We start from the raw sequence: 23,560 nt of genomic DNA, 5'->3' as shown, positions 1-23,560 counted from the left end.
AATCAGTCGTAAAAAAGGCGAAGCAACGCCTCTACCACCTGAGACAGTTAAGGAAGTTCAGAGTATCTGGGAAGATACTCCAGTCCTTCTAATGCGGAGCTGTAGAGAGCATCTTGACTGGAAACATCACTGCCTGGTATGGAAACAGCACGGCACAGGACAAGAAGGCCCTACAGAGAGTGGTGCGCTCAGCAGAGCGTACCACGGGTATTGCACTACCACCCCTGCAGGTTCTATACAACAAGAGGTGCAAATCCAGAGCCTGCAGAATAATGAAAGACCCTCACCACCCCAACAACAGCCTGTTCATGCTGCTGAGGTCAGGCAGACGCCTGCGAACACCAGCTACTAGGACAGAGAGACTTCGGCTCAGCTTCTTCCCCCAGGCCATCAGAGCCCTGAACACTGAACTCTCCACACACAAGCACACATGAGCACACACAACACACACACTGTACACGCTCACACACTAGCAGCCACTTTAACATAAGCAAGCACACACTCATGCTGCACACGCCCACACTTATGGCCACTAAGGAAAGGTCACTTTAAAAATAGTATAGTATAACCGGAGATTGTATAAATTAGCATGTACAGAAAGACACTACCAAAGGACCTAGCATGTCCTCCATGCTCTGTAAATAACGTATGTACATATACCGATATGCCCTAACATGTTACTTGTTTACTGCACAATGTTACTTGTTTATTGCACAATGTTGATTCTATTATATGTTATTTGCACATCGTTGCGGGCAAGACCACCCGCATTTCATTGTATACTTGTATGCCGTGACAAATAAATCTCTTGACTTGACACTAACCCATCCACAGGACACTAACCCATCCACAGGACACTAACCCATCCACAGGACACTAACCCATCCACAGGACACTAACCCATCCACAGGACACTAACCCATCCACAGGACACTAACCCATCCACAAGACACTAACCCATCCACAGGACACTAACCCATCCACAGGACACTAACCCATCCACAGGACACTAACCCATCCACAGGACACTAACCCATCCACAAGACACTAACCCATCCACAGGACACTAACACTAACCCATCCACAGGACACTAACACTAACCCATCCACAGGACACCAACCCATCCACAGGACACTAACGATTGATTGATTGATTGATTGAAAACGTTATTAACAGATTGCAGAATGGGTACAGTACAGTACAGCTCAATACATACAATTGTTAAGGGGATGCAGACCAGAGAAAGACTTTCGTCTTGTTTACATCAGGGTCCCCCATTTTCAATTCATCATAACATATATGACATACACAACATACAGATACAGGACACTAACCCCAACCCATCCACAGGACACTAACACTAACCCATCCACAGGACACTAACCCCAACCCCTCCACAGGACACTAACACTAACCCATCCACAGGACATTAACCCATCCACAGGACACTAACACTAACCCATCCACAGGACATTAACCCATCCACAGGACACTAACCCCAACCCCTCCACAGGACACTAACACTAACCCATCCACAGGACACTAACCCCAACCCATCCACAGAGCACTAACACTAACCCATCCACAGGACACTAACACTAACCCATCCACAGGACACTAACACTAACCCATCCACAGGACACTAACCCCAACCATTCCACAGAACATGTAGTGTCACAGAATGGTTTGACGAGTATAAAATTATGTGAATCATTATGCTCTGGCCTTCGCAGTCACCAGATCTCAACCCATTCGAACACCTATGGGAGATAGTGTTAGACAGCGCTCTCCACCACCATCATCAAAACACCAAATGAGGGAATATATTTTGGAAGAATGTTGTTCCATCCCTCCAGTGGAGTTCCAGAGACTTGTAGAATCTATGCCAAAAGGCGCTGACTCGGCTCTGGCGGTTCGTGGCCCAACAGCTTACTGTTTCCTTTAATTTGTCACCCGTCTGCATCTTTGTTGATGCATAAAATGTTGGTGTTATTTCCTCAACATTTGACCGCAATTAAACATTTACATGGGGCTTTTATGTGCCGGTTTGGGTTTCATTGGCCTTGGAACACATTGTAAACGTTTATAAATGTAATCATTAATCTGACGACATGGTAGTTTTTTTCCCTGCCTTCTGGAAGATTTTAAGAAAAGACAATGTTTTCACCCCAAACAGGCTCAGATTCGACGATGACAAAAAAATATTAAATAAAAAACACAAGTCATTCAACTGTGTGTCTGTGTGATGCTAGTGGGAGAGGGTCGGGTGGTTAAAGGATACGGTCGTTGCCTTTAAAGAGAGGCTTCCCCTGCAGCATCTCGGCCATGATGCAGCCCACCGACCAGATGTCGACTGGGGAGGAGACAGAGAGGAGGACATGGTACAAGTTACACTGATGAGACAGAGAGGAGGACATGGTACAAGTTACACTGATGAGACAGAGAGGACACAGTACAAGTTACACCGATGAGACAGAGAGGAGGACACAGTCCAAGTTACACTGATGAGACAGAGAGGAGGACACAGTACAAGTTACACTGATGAGACAGAGAGGAGGACACAGTCCAAGTTACACTGATGAGACAGAGAGGACACAGTCCAAGTTACACTGATGAGACAGAGAGGACACAGTACAAGTTACACTGATGAGACAGAGAGGAGGACACAGTACAAGTTACACTGATGAGACAGAGAGGAGGACACAGTACAAGTTACACTGATGAGACAGAGAGGAGAACACAGTACAAGTTACACTGATGAGACAGAGAGGAGGACACAGTACAAGTTACACTGATGAGACAGAGAGGAGGACACAGTACAAGTTACACTGATGAGACAGAGAAGAGGACACGGTACAAGTCACATTGATGGCAATAACTTCCAGCGACAGTCTATATAGGAGTTCACTATGCATTTTAAAGGATATTCTAACTCAAGGACTAGAAATAGTCAAACCCTCACACACAAACATACTCACAATATCAGATGCTGGCAATGACAGGGCACCACCTAGTGGAACATCCTAATTCTTCACCTCCAGTTCCACAGATGGTAAGATTTGCCGTTGTATTTGCCTGACCTTTATACTCGACTAACCCCAAATCAAGCGAGATTCACCAAATGTATTTAATTAATTGGACCTGTCCTGGATCCTTATTGTTGTAACCCATTCTGGGACTGCTGATATGAATCAATAAAAGCTCAACTGAGCCCTAAACTATTAGGACTGTCTGACTTTTAATACTAAACACTGCATAGACAATTATTATTATTGTTGATTGAATTCTGCCATTCCAATACTATTACTATATTCTACTCTATTATTATTATTATTTCTATTTTGTTCTGCCTGTACCTCTCCTCCTCCCTCCCCCGTGCTGCTGCGACACCTGAATCTTCCCCAAGGGGATTAATAAAGGAACACTTGATGATTTGACCTGTCGGGAAGGAAGTTATAGCTTTTCTTGATCCATTGTCCACAGAAGCTGGTAACCCCCCCCCCCCCCCCCCCCCCCGGCCATATTCACTATCATGCCAGCCCAGTGTATTATTTATAATAGGAAATAACTTCCTACTGCTAGTTATGACCTAGATAAAGTGCCCGGTAGAATAGATTTGTTTACAAGCAGCACCTTGGCTGGTGTTAGTTCCCCCACACCTTGTTATTAACTAGTTCCTCACCAGTCAGTGTGTAGTCTTATTAACTAGTTCCTCACCAGTCTCTGTGTAGTGTTATTAACTAGTTCCTCACCAGTCAGTGTGTAGTGTTATTAACTAGTTCCTCACCAGTCAGTGTGTAGTGTTATTAACTAGTTCATCACCAGTCAGTGTGTAGTGTTATTAACTAGTTCCTCGCCAGTCTCCGTGTAGTGTTATTAACTAGTTCCTCACCAGTCTCCGTGTAGTGTTATTAACTAGTTCCTCACCAGTCTGTGTTATTAACTAGTTCCTCACCAGTCAGTGTGTTATTAACTAGTTCCTCACCAGTCAGTGTTATTAACTAGTTCCTCACCAGTCAGTGTGTAGTGTTATTAACTAGTTCCTCACCAGTCTGTGTGTAGTGTTATTAACTAGTTCCTCACCAGTCTGTGTGTAGTGTTATTAACTAGTTCCTCACCAGTCAGTGTGTAGTGTTATTAACTAGTTCCTCACCAGTCAGTGTGTAGTGTTATTAACTAGTTCCTCGCCAGTCTCTGTGTAGTGTTATTAACTAGTTCCTCACCAGTCTGTGTGTAGTGCATCCAGCTCAGGATCACCTCCGGGGCCCGGTACCAGCGCGTCACCACGTAGCCGGTCATCTCACTGTCTGCCTGCCGCGCCAGACCGAAGTCCAGGATCTGACAGGGGGGGAAATAACACGCAGGGGATCATGGGGCATTTATTTAAGACTAAATATCTCATTGGATGCAGGGACGTTAACCCTTTCACTACCACACTACAGAAGGTTAACCCTTTCACTACCACACTACAGACGGTTAAGTGTGGTAGTGAAAGGGTTAACCCTTTGTCGTGTGGCAGTGAAAGGGTTAACCTTCTGTATTGTTGCAGTGAAAGGGCTAACCCTTTGGTAGTGTGGTTAGTGAACGGGTTAATCTGAGTACTGATACTGAACCAGTGATATAACTTCTGGCCCCGGCTCTCTTCTCGTGCGACGACACTAGTGGGTCCGGTAGCAGGAGACTACTGTTAGAGGGCACAGGGGGGCACAGGGAGCGACAGTGGCTCAGGAGGTAGAGCGGTTCGATACCCACTCCTCCCGGGCAGCATGTCGAAGTGTCCTTGAGCAAGACCCCTAAATGCTCCCGATGAGCAGGTTGGCACCTTACATGGTTGCCTCCGCCGTCAGTGTGTGAATGTGTGAGTGAGTGGTAAATGTGAGGAACAAAATTGTTTATTTTGTTAGTGCATCATACTAAGTCAAGCAATTACTTAATACACTGGCCACCAATTGAGCGTTCGCACCATTGTGAAAAGTAAGGTTTGATCTGTTTTCAGGTCTATTTCCCCAGTCAGCTGCAGGATATTTCCATACCTGGACATTTAATATTAATTTATGAATCTCTAAGTGACCTAACCCAAGACTATTCCTGGGCAACAATGGTTTTCAGCATGATTTATATCCATATGTTGTGTCCTGAAGTTGTAGTTTACTTCCCTCAAAAGGGGCGTGATGTGACCAAAATAGAGGCGTGGCGATTGATGTATTGCTGCTCTGATGTGCATCGGCAGTGAAGAAGTGCTGTCTCTATTCTCTCATGCAGGGGTTCTCAAACTTTTTTATACCACAACCCCATTTTATTTAGGATTTTTTTTGGCAACCCCACACTTAACACTTTGGATGCCAGCGACACGTTTTGTCGTTAGTTCATGCTGCCAGTTGAGTGCCGGCAACGCTATATGGCGTTTGTTTGTCGCATTTTTTTTATTGGCGAATTGAATTCATATTTCATCAATCGAGCCTCACGCTAGTGTTGCAGAGTCCCTCTGAGCTCAATTGGGAAGATACCGCCCCCTATCGTCTCTCCCTGTGTAAATGCACCCCATTAGTTTAAACTGATGAAGGGGGGGGGCCAGTTTCCTCATTTTACTTTTCCGTCAAGCCAACTGAAGAGACCCAAGTTGATCGCCGTCCAAGTTTGATTATGTATTTCCAGCACCCAACGCTGCATCAATAAACGCGATCGATATTTGGAATGGCGATCAGGAATTGGAATAATCTTTTTGGATAACATCTGATCTGAGGTAAGGAATCTATTTTACCAGTCTTGGGGTAATCAGAGCTTTTTTCACAGATATATCAATGTGTCCCATATGTGTGTGTGTGTGTGTGTGCTCGCTGATCAGGAAATGAGAGAATATACTTTTCAGATCGCTTCTATAGCGTGCATAAGTACACATATACTATCGATAATCTAGCATTTATTTGAAAACTATTCATAAATAGGCCGAAAAATGACAACGTTTTTGTGTATGCCAGAATATTCCAGTAAATGCCGTTTATCAGGGAATCTATATATTTTCCTGAAAAACAAGGGCTTTTCAAAATGCTATAAAACGGAAATGAACCGATTAAAAACAATCCGTTTCGACAATGTTGAGTGCAAACAAGTCATTGATAAGCGACGGGCAGATTAGACATATAGCCATAATTTAAGACAGAGATTATGCGTTCACAACGCTATCATTGAAGTGGGTGCTGGCATTTAACCATGTTTTACCATGTTCACCAGTGGTAATCAAAGTGTTAATGTATTGCGTAATTTCAACGTGGAATTAAGGAATATCAAAATAAAAGCACATGTTGTTGAACTTGATCATGCGTATATGCATATACACATTTATAAAAACGAGGCATATTTAGCCTAAATATGTTGAAAGAACATAAAAAAATTAATTAAATAAAATGTGATATATATATATATATATTAAGGCTGTCAATCGATTAAAATATTTAATCTGATTAATCGCATGATTGTCCATATTTTTTATCTGTTCTAAATCTACCTTAAACGGATCTTTTTCAAGTTTGAATACTCTTATCAACATGAGAGTCAACAAATGCTTGCTTTATGCAGCCATTTAACACAAAAGGATGACCCTCATGCATTGCAAATTTGCATGAAATTAAAGATTTTGAAATACAAAAATAATTAAAAAATGTTTTGTCAGAAACAAACATAGTATCAATGAGAGTATCAATAATACACCTGAGTGGCGGCTGGGTGGCGCAGCGAACATTGCGCTCGTCACCAACGCAAGAGACACCGGGTTCGACTCTGGCTGTCGGCATTGCCTCCGGCTTGGGCCAACCGTCGTACTAACTCAATTGGCAGAGTTAGCGGGTGGAAGTCGATGGGTGGTAATCTGGACGTTGTGGACAGCGACTCCTACAGGTCGGTTGGGGACGCCTTCACAGCAGAGACAGGAAATGGCGGGGGTAGTGTGAGCCTCCCACACGTTACACCTCACCAATGAGAGTCCGCGCTGGCAGGTGAAAAGATGTGACAAGCTGCCTCCACATGTATCGGAGGGGACATGTGATGCAAGGCTTCTATCCTCCCTACAACCGGCCAGTGGGGGGCATATGCGAGCAACGTTCAAGACAGGGGAGAATTGGCACAGCGGAATTGGGATGGGAGAAAAATAGAAAAAGTGGATAAAAAGAAAAGTGAAGTCTAGTAAAAAAAATGAAAGTACAATTTTCTTTATAAAAAGAATGTTTTTTTATTTTTTTAAACGTTAATCTTGCGATAAAAAAATGGTGGCGTTAAAAGAATTTTGCGATAACGCATTAATAACACGTTAACTTTGACAGCCTCCGGCTTGGCCGGTCGTTATACTGACACAATTGGCAGTGTCAGCGGGTGGGAAGCCGGTGGGTTATATCCTGGTCGTTGTAAACAGCGACTCCTACAGGTCGGTCAGGGCGCCTGCACAGCGAGGGAGGGAATTGGGGAAGGTAGTGTGAGCCTCCCACGCGTTACACTTCCCCAGTGAGAGTCCTCGCTGTCAGGTGAAAAGAGGCTGCTGGCTGTCTCCACATGTATCGGAGGACGCATGTGATAGACTTCAGGGCTCCCTAGACCGGCAAGTGGGGGGCAAATGCGCGCAACGACCAGGAAGGGGAGGGGGGAATTGGCATAACGACTAAATTGGGATGGGAGAAAAATGGAGGAGAAAATGTAGATACAAATTTTAAAAAGATTTTAAAAAATACTTGCCAATGCGCCCACGGCCCCACTTTGGGACGCGACCCGTAGTTTGAGAACCGCTGCTCTAGTGCTGCGTACCAGCGTGTGTAACTCGTGAGTCATAAGACGTAGACTGTAACACTTCAACAGCATTATTCAAATAGAACAGGCTGGGTGTGTTATGGGTGTGTGTGTGTGTGTGTGTGTGTGTGTGTGTGTGTGTGTGTGCGTGCGTGTAGGTGTGTGTGTGTGTGTGTGCGTGCGTGCGTGTAGGTGTGTGTGTGTGTGTGTGTGTGTGTGTGTGTGTGTGTGTGTGTAGGATGTGTCATAGCCTAGACTCAACTGTACCTTGAGTTCGCAATCTTGGTTGATGGCAAGATTTCCTGGTTTGAGATCCTGCAAATATTGATATTGACATGAGATTATATGACAACACGAATGATGCATGTTTACTTACTAACACACACATACATACACACACACACGCACACGCGCACACATAATATCAGGAAGGCAGCAGGACCGGACGGTATCCCCGTCCGCGTCCTAAAAGTCTGTGCCAACCAACTGGCCCCGGTATTCACTGACATATTTAACCTGTCCTTGGAACAGGCTGTCATCCCCACCTGTCTGAAGAAGTCCACTATCATCCCTGTACCCAAAAAATCCAAGCCTGCTTGCCTCAACGACTACCGCCCTGTAGCTCTCACCTCTATAGCCATGAAGTGCTTTGAGAAGCTAGTAAAGGGCTACATCTGCTCCTCCCTCCCCATCAACCTGTACCCCCTGCAATTTGCATACCGCCCCAACAGGTCCACGGAGGACGCCATAGCCCATGTGCTGCACACAGCAGCATCACACCTGGACAAGAGGCAGGGGAACTATGTGAGAATGCTGTTCATCGACTACAGCTCAGCATTCAATACCATAGTCCCCTCCAAACTCATAGCCAAGCTCAGGGACCTGGGCTTGAACTATGACCTCTGCCAGTGGGTCTTGGACTTCCTGACGGGCAGACCCCAGGTGGTGAGAGCAGGCAACTGCACCTCCTCATCCATCACCCTCAACATAGGGGCCCCCCAGGGCTGTGTTCTGAGTCCCCTCCTCTACTCCCTGTACGCACATGACTGTGTGGCACAGCGGAACAACAACACAATCATCAAATTTGCTGACGACACAGTAGTGGTGGGCCTGATCTCTGCAAACGACGAGAGGGCCTACCTGGAAGAGGTCAAGGTCCTAGCGGGATGGTGTCAAGAGAACAGCCTCTCCCTGAACGTCAGCAAAACAAAGGAGATGATTGTGGACTTTAGGAGGTCGGGGGTCAGGGACTACAGCCCCCTCAGCATCGACGGGGCACCGGTTGAGAGAGTGAACAGTTTTAAGTACCTCGGAGTCCACATATCCGAGGATTTGACATGGACCACACACTTTGACAGTGTTGTGAGGAAGGCACGGCAACACCTATACTTCCTCAGGCGCCTAAGGAAGTTCCAAGTCAGTCAGAAGATCCTTAAGAACTTCTACTCATGTACAATAGAGAGCATCCTGACTGGCAATATCACCTCCTGGTTTGGGAATAGCACCGCACAAGACCGTAGCAGACTACAGAGAGTGGCCCGTTCAGCCGAACGCACAATTGGAGGGGGGCTTCCCACTCTCCAGAACATTTACAACAAGCGGTGCATGGGTAAGGCTAAGAGAATGATCAAAGACTCCAGCCACCCAAACAACTGCCTCTTTGAACTGCTGCGGTCAGGCAAGCGATACCGGAGTCTCATGGCAAGCACAGAAAGACTCAGAAGAAGCTTCTATCCCCAGGCCATCAGGTTGCTCAACGAACAATAACACAATACAACAACCATCAAATGCACTCACAGCACACACGCACACACTCACTTTAAACAAACAACTCACTGCAGCACCCACTTACACACTTTAGAACACCTAAACACACTTTATATTTATTGGCAGAGAATTTGCACTACAACCCATACCTCAGTTAGGGGTGGGAATCACCAGTTTCATCATGATACGATACGATATCGATTCTTTGGACAACGATACGATATTTGCCGATATCACAAAGTCTCTCACGATACAATACGATTAGATTAGATTCAGGTGCCTGCAATCGATAGGAGATGATATCATATGCCCATTTAACACAATCAGTAACATTTAGATCAACTAAAAAAAGGTAACACAAATATCATTTGACATTTGTATTTTTGAGCTCTTCCAGACATTTAAAGGAAAATCAATCTATTGTTTTTAATACAAATAGACCTCCTGTTCACTGTAAAGTGCCACGTTTTGATATATTGAGCTTTAAACTTTAAGCTCCATTTTTTGGAACTCAAAACTCAACCTAAAACCCCTCCCTACCTCCCTCTCCCAAACCGTTCCTACAACAATTTGTTGATGTTGCATGATCATGTATAGGCCTACATTTATTATGTATTATATTGTTTATGTTTAAATAACATTTAAACATCAAACTCCTCTGACCTCATCTGGTCTTTCCAAAGACGCGCGCACACACACACACACAGAAAGGGAGAATGCTATGCTGTAACGTCTACACACACGGAGCTACTGCTGTTGTTCTTGGGTGGATATGAGACTCGCCACAGGATTTTCAAAATAAGAGTATCGATATGAATCGATCTTATTACATTGCATCGATCCGATTCGATTGTTGATAATTACATCGATGTATCGATCTGGATCGATGTATCGTCCCACCCCTAACCTCAGTACACCTTACTGTAAATTGTACCTAAATTGTACCTCATCCCATTTCTGCTTTGCACTATATAGTATATTGTATATTAGTATATTGTATGGTAACTCAGTTACTTCTACTTTGCATTGAACATTGACCATATGTACATATTGAACACTTGTGTCTACGTACGTGACTTCTATTTTATACTGCTATACTTATTCTATTTTATACTTATCTTTTTTGTCTAGCACAGTCTCTGGAGCGTAACAGAAAGAAGCATTTTGTATAAAAGTATTCTGTACTTCTGTAGGACAACTAATAAAGAAACTTGAACTTGAGACACACAATTAAACCTTGTGAAAGTGTCACTTACCCTGTGAATAATACCGGCAGAATGAATATACTGTGGAGGACAAAAGAAAGCAGAGATTTCTCCATCAACATGTTAATTATTCAATATGCATCCCCCAAACCACCCCCAAAACATATGTTAATGTGTAATTAACCAGCCGTAATTAACCCGTAATCAGCTGGCATAGAGAGTGATGAATTATTCAACATAAAAAACATGCTAAATACTTTCTTTTCCTTTTTTCTTTTGAGACCATATGCTGAAAGAGTCCCTCACCTTAAGTCCTTTGAGCATCTGATAAACCAGGTACTGAATTTTGTCCTCCGAGAGCCTCTGTAGCTTCATTAGTTTCCCCAGGTCCGTCCCCATGAAGGGCATCGTCAGGTAGCTGAGATTAAAGAACATACCCGATTTAAAGGCCCAATCCACAATCCAGACATATACAAATTTAAAAATAAAAAAGTAAATATATATATATATGGATGGAGACGTGTTTTCATTCTCTAGCTGATGGGCTGAGCTCTTGATACAAGGCCTAAAAGGGAGCAAGCACACTGATCACAGAAGAGGGATAAAACAGACGGAAGGTATCGCTCTCAGAGGGTTTGTTTTTCATTAGAACCCAGCTAGCGTAATGGTGTGTTTGCAGAAACAACAGCTTTGCTGCGGATAATGACATATTATCCGTCGGTTCCAAAAGTTCATCCCCCGAACTTTTCTGTTTTTCAAAACAGAGACAGATCTGGTCGGAGACGGACTGATCGTCAGCTGTCTGACATACGGATAGCCTACTCCTCGTTGAGAAGTAATTAAAAACAGATGGACAAACACAATGGGTCAGTGTGGCCTGGGCCATTAATCTGCATTTGCTGTATTTTAGGCGCTGTAATACATTTGTTTGTTTGTTTTTTGGTAATGTTTGTTGACATTGCAGTAAAACAACCTATATTTTGATTTATAATGGGGTATTTTCCATCTAAAAACTCGAATTGCTTCAATAAATATATATGGGAATATAACCCTAATTTATATGGTCAAAAGAAGTCCAGATTTGGCCTTTAAAGCTGGTATTTTTCAGACCAAATAAATGTGGGGTTCACAAAAGAATTGTTATTTTTTAATATATGGAAAATAAGCCTTTTGGAACTTTCTTAACCCATTGTGAATATAGATCAGTTTGACTTCAGTGTTTACAAACATTATACAGCAGAATACAGCAGAATACAGCAAACAGTCTCAATTTCCACTCCTATGCTGATGAGACTCATCTTTACATCAGCACCTCCTCCCCCCACACAGCACCTCGTCAACTGCCTCCTCGGCATCAAGGCCTGGATGTCATCCCACTGCCTCAAGCTGAACAGCAAGAAGACAGAGCTCATGGCTGTGGCCAGGCAACCTTCTAGAAGTCGCTCCAACCACCCTTCCCCAGAAGTCTGCGACCTGGGTGTCATACTGGACTCCACCCTCTCATTTCATTCACACATTAAATCAATAACCAAATCTGCTTTTTTCCACCTCAGAAATATCTCCAGACTGCGGTCATCTCTCCCTGACTCTGTAGCAGAGACACTCATCTCTCCCTGACTCTGTATAGCAGAGAAACTCATCTCTCTCTGACTCTGTAGCAGAGACACTCATCTCTCCCTGACTCCGTAGCAGACACTCATCTCTCCCTGACTCTGTAGCAGAGACACTCATCTCTCCCTGACTCTGTAGCAAAGACACTCATCTCTCCCTGACTCTGTATAGCAGAGAAACTCATCTCTCTCTGACTCTGTAGCAGAGACACTCATCTCTCCCTGACTCCGTAGCAGAGACACTCATCTCTCCCTGACTCTGTAGCAAAGACACTCATCTCTCCCTGACTCTGTATAGCAGAGAAACTCATCTCTCTCTGACTCTGTAGCAGAGACACTCATCTCTCCCTGACTCTGTAGCAAAGACACTCCTCTCTCCCCGACTCTGTAGCAGACACTCATCTCTCCCTGACTCTGTAGCAGAGACACTCATCTCTCCCTGACTCTGTAGCAGAGACACTCATCTCTCCCTGACTCTGTAGCAAAGACACTCATCTCTCCCTGACTCTGTAGCAGAGAAACTCATCTCTCCCTGACTCTGTAGCAGAGACACTCATCTCTCCCTGACTCTGTAGCAAAGACACTCCTCTCTCCCTGACTCTGTAGCAGACACTCATCTCTCCCTGACTCTGTAGCAGAGACACTCATCTCTCCCTGACTCTGTAGCAGAGACACTCATCTCTCCCTGACTCCGTAGCAGAGACACTCATCTCTCCCTGACTCTGTAGCAGAGACACTCATCTCTCCCTGACTCTGTAGCAAAGACACTCCTCTCTCCCTGACTCTGTAGCAGACACTCATCTCTCCCTGACTCTGCAGCAGAGACACTCATCTCTCCCTGACTCTGTAGCAAAGACACTCATCTCTCCCTGACTCTGTAGCAAAGACACTCATCTCTCCCTGACTCTGTAGCAGAGACACTCATCTCTCCCTGACTCTGTAGCAGAGACACTCATCTCTCCCTGACTCTGTAGCAGAGACACTCATCTCTCCCTGACTCTGTAGCAGAGACACTCATCTCTCCCTGACTCTGTAGCAGAGACACTCATCTCTCCCTGACTCCGTAGCAGAGAAACTCATCTCTCTCTGACTCTGTAGCAGAGACACTCATCTCTCCCTGACTCTGTAGCAGAGACACTCATCTCTCCCTGACTCTGGAGCAGAGACACTCATCTCTCCCTGACTCTGTAGCAGAGACACTCATCTCTCCCTGACTCTGTAGCAGAGACACTCATCTCTCCCTGACTCCGTAGCAAAGACACTCATCTCTCCCCTGACTCCGTAGCAGAGACACTCATCTCTCCCTGACTCCGTAACAGAGACACTCATCTCTCCCTGACTCCGTAGCAGAGACACTCATCTCTCCCTGACTCCGTATAGCAGAGAAACTCATCTCTCCCTGACTCCGTAGCAAAGACACTCATCTCTCCCTGACCCTGTAGCAGAGACACTCATCTCTCCCTGACTCTGTAGCAGAGACACTCATCTCTCCCTGACTCCGTAGCAGAGACACTCATCTCTCCCTGACTCCGTAGCAGAGACACTCATCTCTCCCTGACTCTGTAGCAGAGACATTCACTCCTTCATCACCCCCGTCTGGACTCCAATGCAGTCCTTGCAGGGCTACCCAGCAATGCCCTCAACAGGCTGCAATATGTTCAGAACTCCCATCCCTACATCCCACCCTGGAGGCTGCAGTCCTCTGACTCTCTGTCGGTCCCAGAGACTTCTGTGTTGCTGCACCCACCCTCTGGAACTTCCTCCCTCCAGATATCCGCAACGCTACATCCCTGGACTCCCTTCAAATCACTACTTAAATCTCAGTTTCTCACAATTTATTAATGACTGCCCGACTTCCCTCCTTTACCCAATTGTCCCTCTGATTTCCTTCCCCTTAGTTTGTCCCCCTCTTCTGTTAAGCGTCTTGGGTCTCCTGAAAGGCGCTATATAAATCTAAGAAATTATTATTATTAATAAATACAAAGCTCATATTCACCTGTTGTCTAGTGTTAGTCCTTGTAGCAAGAGCTCTCAGTTAATCAACTAGAGAATCCATCCATATGACTTTTCGTTTTTGTTAGCAAAGGTCTAAAGACAGCTAATATCTATAAAGAAAAGAATGGATGCTTTGTTTGACTAAAAATAAAATTTTGTCAGAATGGATGTCAAACTTTCAAATGGTAAATATGACATTTTGTAATAGGACAATCATACTACAATTCAGGGGCAGCAGACTGCAAATGGACCTATCTCAAACCCCGCCCTCTTTTCTTGATCCTCTAATCACAACTGTTGCTTCCCTTCGGACAACACTTGTGATCAGAGGATCAAGAAAAGAGGGCGGGATTTAAAATTGGTAAATTCTGCCCCAAGCACCCAGATGGAGCTAACTAGCATACAAACTAGTACCGATTAAAACAAACTGTTTTGACAAGAGTTTTGGAGAGGTATAATGGTGTAATCAAATGCATGATTTAGAGTACAAATCAATAGAATGATTGAATCCTGATTATTATGCATACCGCAGTGCCAGAAACATAAGTTGTACTTACAAATCATTGAACCTGTCCAGAGAGAGATCAGCCGTGAACACATCTAACAGGCCAATCACCTGCACCGGAGAAAAATAAAATATTGTAAATCTAACAGGCCAATCACCTGCACCGAAGAGAAACATTTAATATTGTAAATCTAACAGGCCAATCACCTGCACCGAAGAGAAACATTTAATATTATAAATCTAACAGGCCAATCACCTGCACTGAAGAGAAAAATTAAATATTGTAAATCTAACAGGCCAATCACCTGACAATAACCTACACAAAACAAGTAAAACTGATCAAAGAAAAAGAGAAAAACCATCACACAAAGACTATCTTATTATCATCTTGGTATTTATTTACATTGCGTCAGAATTTTGGAATTTGATCACATCTGAATTTCTAATTGGCTGATAAGAGAAGAATCAATAACGTTAGAGAGAAAGACTTTTGCAGTAAGCTCATCACAGCATACTATAGGTCACAGACATTGCTTCTCATTTTGTCTTTGCTCATTCATCAGAAACTAAAAACACCTTCAACCCCGGATGTCTGGACACTATCCAGCATAGCCCTATATTGATTATTATGTAAGTCTGAGAAAGGACTGATGCCAATAGCTGGAGAGCTAACGGCAGGAGAACTTGAGAACTGTTAGGACTGTCTGACTCTTAATACTAAAAACTGCACGGACTGCAGTGTGCTATACGTTATGGACCATGTGTATACCATCATCACTATTACTACTATGTTGTATCACTATGTTCATTACCTTCTATGTTTATTATTACCTCTTCTGCCTGGACCTCCTGCCCCCCCCCCCCCCCCCCCCCCATGCTGCCATGACACCTGAATTTCCCCAAGGTGATTCATAAACTGAATGTTGTTTTATTTGTTTGTTCAATGGTGAGACCAAAGACACATTTCCACAGGGACCATGGTGGAAATAAGTGCTTGCACTTTCTCATGTTTTTTTTATCCATTGGATGCTGTCTTTTACTCCACAATAAAAATCAATCAATCAAACAATCAATCAGACTTGACTTGGAATGACAGCAGATCTGCAGTCCTGGCTGCGGTCTCGTGGACCCCTGACCTTGGATAATGGATAGCGCTTCAGTGAATCCCCTCCGAGACTCACGTTCTCATGCTTCATGTGTTTGAGGAGCCTCAGCTCCCTGTAGGCCCTCTTGACTCACGTTCTCGTGCTTCATGTGTTTGAGGAGCCTCAGCTCCCTGTAGGCCCTCTTGACTCACGTTCTCGTGCTTCATGTGTTTGAGGAGCCTCAGCTCCCTGTAGGCCCTCTTGACTCACGTTCTCGTGCTTCATGTGTTTGAGGAGCCTCAGCTCCCTGTAGGCCCTCTTGACTCACGTTCTCGTGCTTCATGTGTTTGAGGAGCCTCAGCTCCCTGTAGGCCCTCTTGACTCACGTTCTCGTGCTTCATGTGTTTGAGGAGCCTCAGCTCCCTGTAGGCCCTCTTGACTCACGTTCTCGTGCTTCATGTGTTTGAGGAGCCTCAGCTCCCTGTAGGCCCTCTTGACTCACGTTCTCGTGCTTCATGTGTTTGAGGAGCCTCAGCTCCCTGTAGGCCCTCTTGACTCACGTTCTCATGCTTCATGTGTTTGAGGAGCCTCAGCTCCCTGTAGGCCCTCTTGACTCACGTTCTCATGCTTCATGTGTTTGAGGAGCCTCAGCTCCCTGTAGGCCCTCTTGACTCACGTTCTCGTGCTTCATGTGTTTGAGGAGCCTCAGCTCCCTGTAGGCCCTCTTGACTCACGTTCTCGTGCTTCATGTGTTTGAGGAGCCTCAGCTCCCTGTAGGCCCTCTTGACTCACGTTCTCATGCTTCATGTGTTTGAGGAGCCTCAGCTCCCTGTAGGCCCTCTTGACTCACGTTCTCATGCTTCATGTGTTTGAGGAGCCTCAGCTCCCTGTAGGCCCTCTTGACTCACATTCTCGTGCTTCATGTGTTTGAGGAGCCTCAGCTCCCTGTAGGCCCTCTTGACTCACGTTCTCGTGCTTCATGTGTTTGAGGAGCCTCAGCTCCCTGTAGGCCCTCTTGACTCACGTTCTCGTGCTTCATGTGTTTGAGGAGCCTCAGCTCCCTGTAGGCCCTCTTGACTCACGTTCTCATGCTTCATGTGTTTGAGGAGCCTCAGCTCCCTGTAGGCCCTCTTGACTCACGTTCTCATGCTTCATGTGTTTGAGGAGCCTCAGCTCGACTCACGTTCTCATGCTTCATGTGTTTGAGGAGCCTCAGCTCCCTGTAGGCCCTCTTGACTCACGTTCTCATGCTTCATGTGTTTGAGGAGCCTCAGCTCCCTGTAGGCCCTCTTGGCGAAGAGCTCTGACTGGAAGGGCCTGTGGAGCTTCTTGATGGCCACCTTGCCTCCTGTTCTGGAGTCCACCGCAGAGCTGGAAGAATAGAATAGAATAGAATAGAATAGAATAGAATAGAATAGAATAGAAATCCTTTAATAATCCTGAGGGAAATTCGGCACTACAGATCGCTCACATTGAACAACAATAAACATTTAGGTAGTCAATAGGACTAAAATAAGAATAAGAATATAATAATATTAAAAATAAGAATAAAATAGAATAAAGAATCAAATACGGTCCGGGATATACATTCTGTATGTATATATACATTCTAAAATCTTAAATATACAACTATCCAGCCAAAAATATACAGAAATATACAGTAAAATGTACAGTAATATAAGTGTAAAATGTAAAGTGTCCAGGAAGATTGTGAGAAGTGTAAAAATATTAAAGTGTCCAGGAAGAGGCACGGTGATGAGGAAAACAGTCAGAGGGAAACAACGAGGTCCTCTCAGACATTCTAGCTCACTTGAATATTGGCAGGCGATATTTGATATCACTGTACAATAGAGCGGTGGGGGGGTCTCTGGACATGCAGGGGGGGTCGCGAGATAATTCTGGGGCTTTTTTCGTGAGAAGACCAAAAGAGTTCTATTAGGAAAAGATACAGACGTGATCGACAGCAGCTCAGGGAGATAGAGCGGCCATCTGGTAATCGGAAGGTTTCTGGTTCGATTCCGGCTCCTGCCGGCAGCGCGTCGAAGTGTCCTTGAGCGACACTTGACTGACCCCTAACTGTTCCCGATGAGCTGGTTGGCACCTTGCATGGTTGCCTCTGCCGTCGGTGGGTGAATGTGAGGCATAAGCTGTAAAGCGCTTTGGATAAAAGCACTATATAAATGCAGTCCATTATGATCATATATTTTGTGTATATATATACCAGGAGCCTCTTTGTCATTGTTCCTGTTCGCGGACGACTCAGCCCTGCTGGTCTCTGACAGGGACAAGTTACAGGTTGAAAAAGCCCTCAGCTCTGAACTCGGCAGAATCTGCACCTGGCTCGCTGATAACAAACTATCTGGGTAAAACAGAGTCCATTCTCTTTGGATCAAATAACAAACTCAGCAAGGCCAACGGCTTCTCTGTTACAGTGGGTCACGGTGACAATATTGTCACAAGGAAAGATGAAATTACCTACCTGGGTTCCTGTAACGCCCCCCAGGTTGCTGCGCCAGCCGGTGGACTAATTCAGGTGGTGCAGCTCTTGTGTTTATTTATTAATGTGTTTCATGTGGTCCTTATCAATCTGTTGTCTATACATTTGATGTCTGTCTTATCTGTGATGTTACACTCCCTGGTCTAAATGTCTTCCCTATCTGTATTGGTTTTGTGATCTGGTCAGTGTTGTGTTTGTGTGTATTTATATTTCAACTTGGTAATGTTATGTGTCACTCTGTTTCCCCAGCTGAGTCTAATCACCTAATTACCCTCCTGTGTCAATCAGTGTCTGTATATATGCCTGTTACTTCCTGTCTTCCCTGTCGCGTCATTACTCTGTGTTCCCTGGTTCCAGTTGTGTTTTGCTTGTGTGTTTGTCAGCTGTTCGCTGAACACTTTTGTAAGTAGCATAACTTGTTTTGTGGAAGTCTTTATCGCTCCTTGTCACAGAGGATATTATTATTTATTGTGTTTATGATTCGTAGGGCATTTAGCACGTTTGGAGACTTGCCCTCTCTCTTTGTTTTTGAGCCACTCGTACCTACATTAAAGGAGCAGTGCTCTTATTTCAAGATTCAACACCTGCCTCCTGTCTATCCTCTGCTGGTCTGCGCTTGGGTTTTACTCTGTCCACCACCGTCATGTCTAATCGTAACAGGTTCCATCCTAGAGGCAAATCTTTCCTGCGACAAAATGGCAACCAATGTAATCAAAAAAGTCAACCAACGAACAAGATTCTTGTACCGGATCTCCTCTCTGGTAAACAAGAATACCCTGAAGACTAACAGGAGCACTCATTCAAAGTTACTACAACAATGCTTGCACCTCATGGTACCAAAGCACCTCAAAGGCCCTAAAAACAAGACTACAAAATAAACTGGTCAGACTACTGCTTGACCTTAGTCCTAAAACCCACCTTACCCTGGGCCCTGCCCATTTTGACAACCTAGGATGGCTTAGAGTGTAATATTCTAGAATAGACGGACACCGGACTTAACGCAATAACACTTTACTGCTTGTTGTTGTTGACATCGTAACGGAACCCCGTCCCGGGACCCCAGTGCGCATGACACAGAATAGGCAATCTACTACATAAGAGTCAGTAGACGACAGAGTACAGCAACTTGCAATGGGACTGGTCTACAAGATACACTACACCACTAAGATACCCATGTACATGTCGAAATACTTCCCAAAGGTCAGTGAATTCCATGACCACAACACCAGAGGGAGTAACACAAATCATGTTCAACCCATATTCGGCTCAAACAAGGGACTAAACACGTTTCGCAATTACGCAATTATTATGCCACAACAATTATGTTTCAATCAATCAATGTGGAACGCCCTACCCACAGCCGTAAAATAATGTGAATCCCTACCCTCCTTCAAAACCGCTCTCAAAGAGCACCTACAGGTGGCTGCAATTAGAAACTGGACCCGGTAAATGTCCAAACCCCCCCACACCCACCCAACTCCCTCCAATGTACAGTTTATTCCCCTTCGAATGTATATATTTTATTTTTTTATGATCTCTTTGTCGTGTGGTAGTGGAAGGGTTAAATAGTATGGACAACAAGTTAAATAAAGATAATTATTTGGTGTCAAACTTCATCATTCCTTCAATTAATATGTGAGTGTATGTGTGTGTGTGGGAGGGAGGGTCACAAATAGGCATTCCTATGCTTAATTAGGGGCCACGAACCCCTAGGAGGTTGTGCCTCAAAAGGCATCTCCTGTCTCCAGGTCCAGTATCAGTATGTACAGTATATACAGTAACCTAACCCCCACATGTAAGCTAGGACCCAGTAGTGCCAGCCCCAGCAGCTTCCATTCAATCACACACATTATGTTACTATTGAAGCTGAAGGGTAGAGAGCGTCTGGTAGACCGTGGTTAGGTTACCCTGAAAAGCACGGGTGGCATTCAGCGCGTCACCACAGCTGAGGCCACGCCCACCGGGTTAATCATTGATAACAATGGGGGACGTCACGCTGCGAGACACACAAAGGTAACGCGCAATAGCGTGGCGTGCCTGGAGGAGTAACCGTAGAGCACTATTTTGTATTTAAACAGCTGTCCATCGTGTTCATATATATTTATGCAGCCCACACTTATATAATAATAAACATATCCGTGCGTTCCTTATAAACTAAGCCATTTTAAATACCAGAATATCAGTATCAGACAATGTACATGCTTGTATGAATATGAGTATGGGGTTTATATATTAATAGAGTGAAATGGTAGGTCAAGTGACCCCATCGTCTATAAGGAAGTGAAGCAGCAGGCGCGCTGCCTGAGCGCAAAGCTACTTTTCTTTTGTTTCACTCCTCCTGTCCCAGTATAGCTGCACACCACACCAGTCCACCCATCAATGGCACCATCTGTCTTTGTTGTCGTCTTCTACTCAAGCCCCCTTGTTGTGCTCTAACCCTGCGTTATAACCCTGCGTGCTGCTGCTGGCTGAGCTGTGGCTATACTCACCACACCGTCCCGTACGCCCCGGTCCCCACCTGCTTCAGGTCCCGGTACCGCTCAGGCACCTCCCATGTGGTCTTGTTAACCTCCTGGCGGCAATAGCCCGGTCTGACGCGACCCGACATGATATATTATTTGAGCCAAATATTCTGTTTTGGCGACAATCTCTGTTCCGTCCTGCTCCTCCTGCTGCCGCACACCTATGCGCTCTCGCTTTCTCGACACTTGCGCAGCGCGTCAGCGGCGCAGGGCGCATCCCGAGGTCACTAAAGCCACTCCCGAATCATTTCTATAAAGAACAATGTGACACATACCGCACACTCACACAATGCACGAATAATACGATGGGCATTTGATTCTGTTGAGTGCAGTTTGGATAACAACCGGATGTGCTTTGGTCCATCCCACTGCACAAGTAAAGCGCATATTGACAGTAGCCAATTCATTATGAATTGAAAATGGGGGACCCTGATGTAAACAAGACAAACGTCTTTCTCTGGTCTGCATCCCCTTGGCCGTACTGTATTGTACCCATTCTGCAATCTGTTAAATAAAGTTTTCAAGATACACTACACGACCAAGGTACCCCCTGTACATGTCAAAATACTTCCCAAAGGTCAGTGAATACCACGACCACAACACCAGAGGGAGCTCCACAAATCATGTTAAACCCAGATTCGGCTCAAACAAGGGACTAAACACGTTTAGCAATTATGCCACATCAATGTGGAACACCCTATCCGCAGGTGTAAAGGAATGTGAATCACTACCCACTTTCAAAAACACTCCCAAAGAACACCTACGGGAGACTGCAAATGTCCTAACCCAACCCCCTCCAATGTACAGTAAATTACCAAGTATGGCTTTGTCAATATTCCAATGTACAGTGCAGTGTCCCCTACCCAACCCCCCCCCCCCCCCCACCCCCCCCCCCCCCCCCCACCCACCCAACCCCACCCCACCCGACCTACCCAACCTCCTCCAGTGTACAGTTTCTACGTCAAATGTATATACTCTCTTTTCTGGACTATTTTTGTATCACAAACAGTACTGTATTTGCAAATTTGGTATGTCATAAATGTATAGATGTAACAGTACTGTCTATCTGTATGTCGTGTGTGTCATATATGTCCTGATGAATTGGGGGGGGACCCTGATGTAAACAAGACGAAAGTCTTTCTCTGGTCTGCATCCCCTTAACAATTGTATGTATTGAGCTGTACTGTACTGTACCCATTCTGCAATCTGTTAATAAAGTTTTCAATCAATCAATCAATCAATTCATTCACACGTATGTAAAGGTGAATGCCTTGTCTGTTCTGCAATCAAGGTAGACCTTTAATTGAATTAAAGAATCCAGTATATAGCAAAGTATTAACACGAATTGTAAATGTATAGAGAATGCTTCTTTATTGGGTAGCCTACTCTGTAAGTAGGGCTTGGGCTTGCTTGGACCTGTGCACTGAGAGTCGGAGGGGTGTAGACATTCCACACAGCTTTCTCTGGAGACTGACTACACTGTGTATTATGTACCTGGGGAACAGATCTAAGACACAATATATATTTATACAAACACGTCACAATAATACTGATGCAAATAGGCAGCATTCCTTGAGGCGTGGTCTGTCGCACTGAATGGCCTAAATGTTTGACATTTCAACAAATAGAGGGCAATATAAAGTGGCTCTCCAGGCATGCAGAATCTTATCTGAGGACCAACGTCAACAACAGGTAAGTAACATTATGCAACACAGACATGAAGAGACACGAGGAATTCAGTCCCTACAAGGCGAGCTATGGCAGTTATTATGCACAAAGCACATTTAAAGGTATAATCTGTAATGCTGTCAAACAGCGACCTCTAGGCAAAAGAGCCCCACTTGGTATTATGCCGTTTATTTCTATTGACATGTGGGTTGGAGTTAGCAACTTATTGTACCTGAATTTCTCCAGACCTCTTGGCAGAGCCTGAGTGCCTGGCCAGGAGTAGCAACCCTTTCCCGATAATACCCACTGAAATCCAATCCACACATCAGACAAAAACAAAAACTGTAACAAAGCTAAGTACCATGTTGTAATCTTTTGCCAAGAGGTCGCTGTTTGACAACATTCCAGATTCTACCTTTAAAGCTACACTGTGTAGTTTTAGGATAGAAATGTGAACCCATATGTTTTAAAACTTTGAAAAGTGTGTAAAATACAAAATATTTTACTACTGAATAAATACATTATCCCAAGAAGGGAAAACTGAATCACTGGAACACAGTATCAAGCAAGGAATAATGTGGTTGCGGTAGACCTACTTACCACACTTATACAAATAAGCATCTTCTAGGGTTAATGTTGGGTCAGCTTGGTTTCCATAGGTCATTTGTTGCATGCGTGTTGAGATAATTAACAGGTTTTAAACATTTATAACTAGTTATTCAGGAAGTAATTTTTCCTTCCAAAAACGACATAGCTTTAAAATAAGAACACAACACAGATAGCATCTTTACTTACTGCTTTTTATTATTACTTTTATCATTATTATTTATGTATAAAGGTCAAGGAAGCCCTCAAATCTCCACATTTCATATTGTAGATTTACACACAACGAATGTAATCTCATTTCATGACAGTGATATCGTAGTCTTAAG

General features: G+C 44.5%; 1 protein-coding gene across 3 annotated transcripts in view; it reads right to left on the bottom strand.

The window, feature by feature from the left end:
- mapk12a (mitogen-activated protein kinase 12a) overlaps positions 1 to 21,175 on the bottom strand; it is a 28,633-nt gene extending 7,458 nt beyond the window's left edge. The window contains exons 1-8 of one of the 3 annotated variants that reach the window (XM_084334627.1): positions 20,928 to 21,175; positions 17,183 to 17,312; positions 14,909 to 14,967; positions 11,053 to 11,164; positions 10,798 to 10,827; positions 8,042 to 8,089; positions 4,225 to 4,339; positions 2,283 to 2,354 (exon numbers count right to left, since the gene is read on the bottom strand). In XM_084334627.1, the coding sequence (XP_084190753.1) occupies positions 2,283 to 2,354; positions 4,225 to 4,339; positions 8,042 to 8,089; positions 10,798 to 10,827; positions 11,053 to 11,164; positions 14,909 to 14,967; positions 17,183 to 17,312; positions 20,928 to 21,046 (685 nt within the window). In that variant the 5' untranslated portion in view covers positions 21,047 to 21,175. The other 2 variants (XM_084334629.1, XM_084334628.1) reach the window with 2 other exon arrangements.
- Positions 21,176 to 23,560: the final 2,385 nt, after the last annotated feature.

This window comes from Notolepis coatsorum, assembly GCF_963971535.1.
Source record: "Notolepis coatsorum genome assembly, chromosome: 18".
Classification (NCBI taxonomy): Eukaryota; Metazoa; Chordata; class Actinopteri; order Aulopiformes; family Paralepididae; genus Notolepis; species Notolepis coatsorum.
Note: the sequence above shows the minus strand (reverse complement) of the source record. Positions and strands in the feature narration are given on the sequence as shown.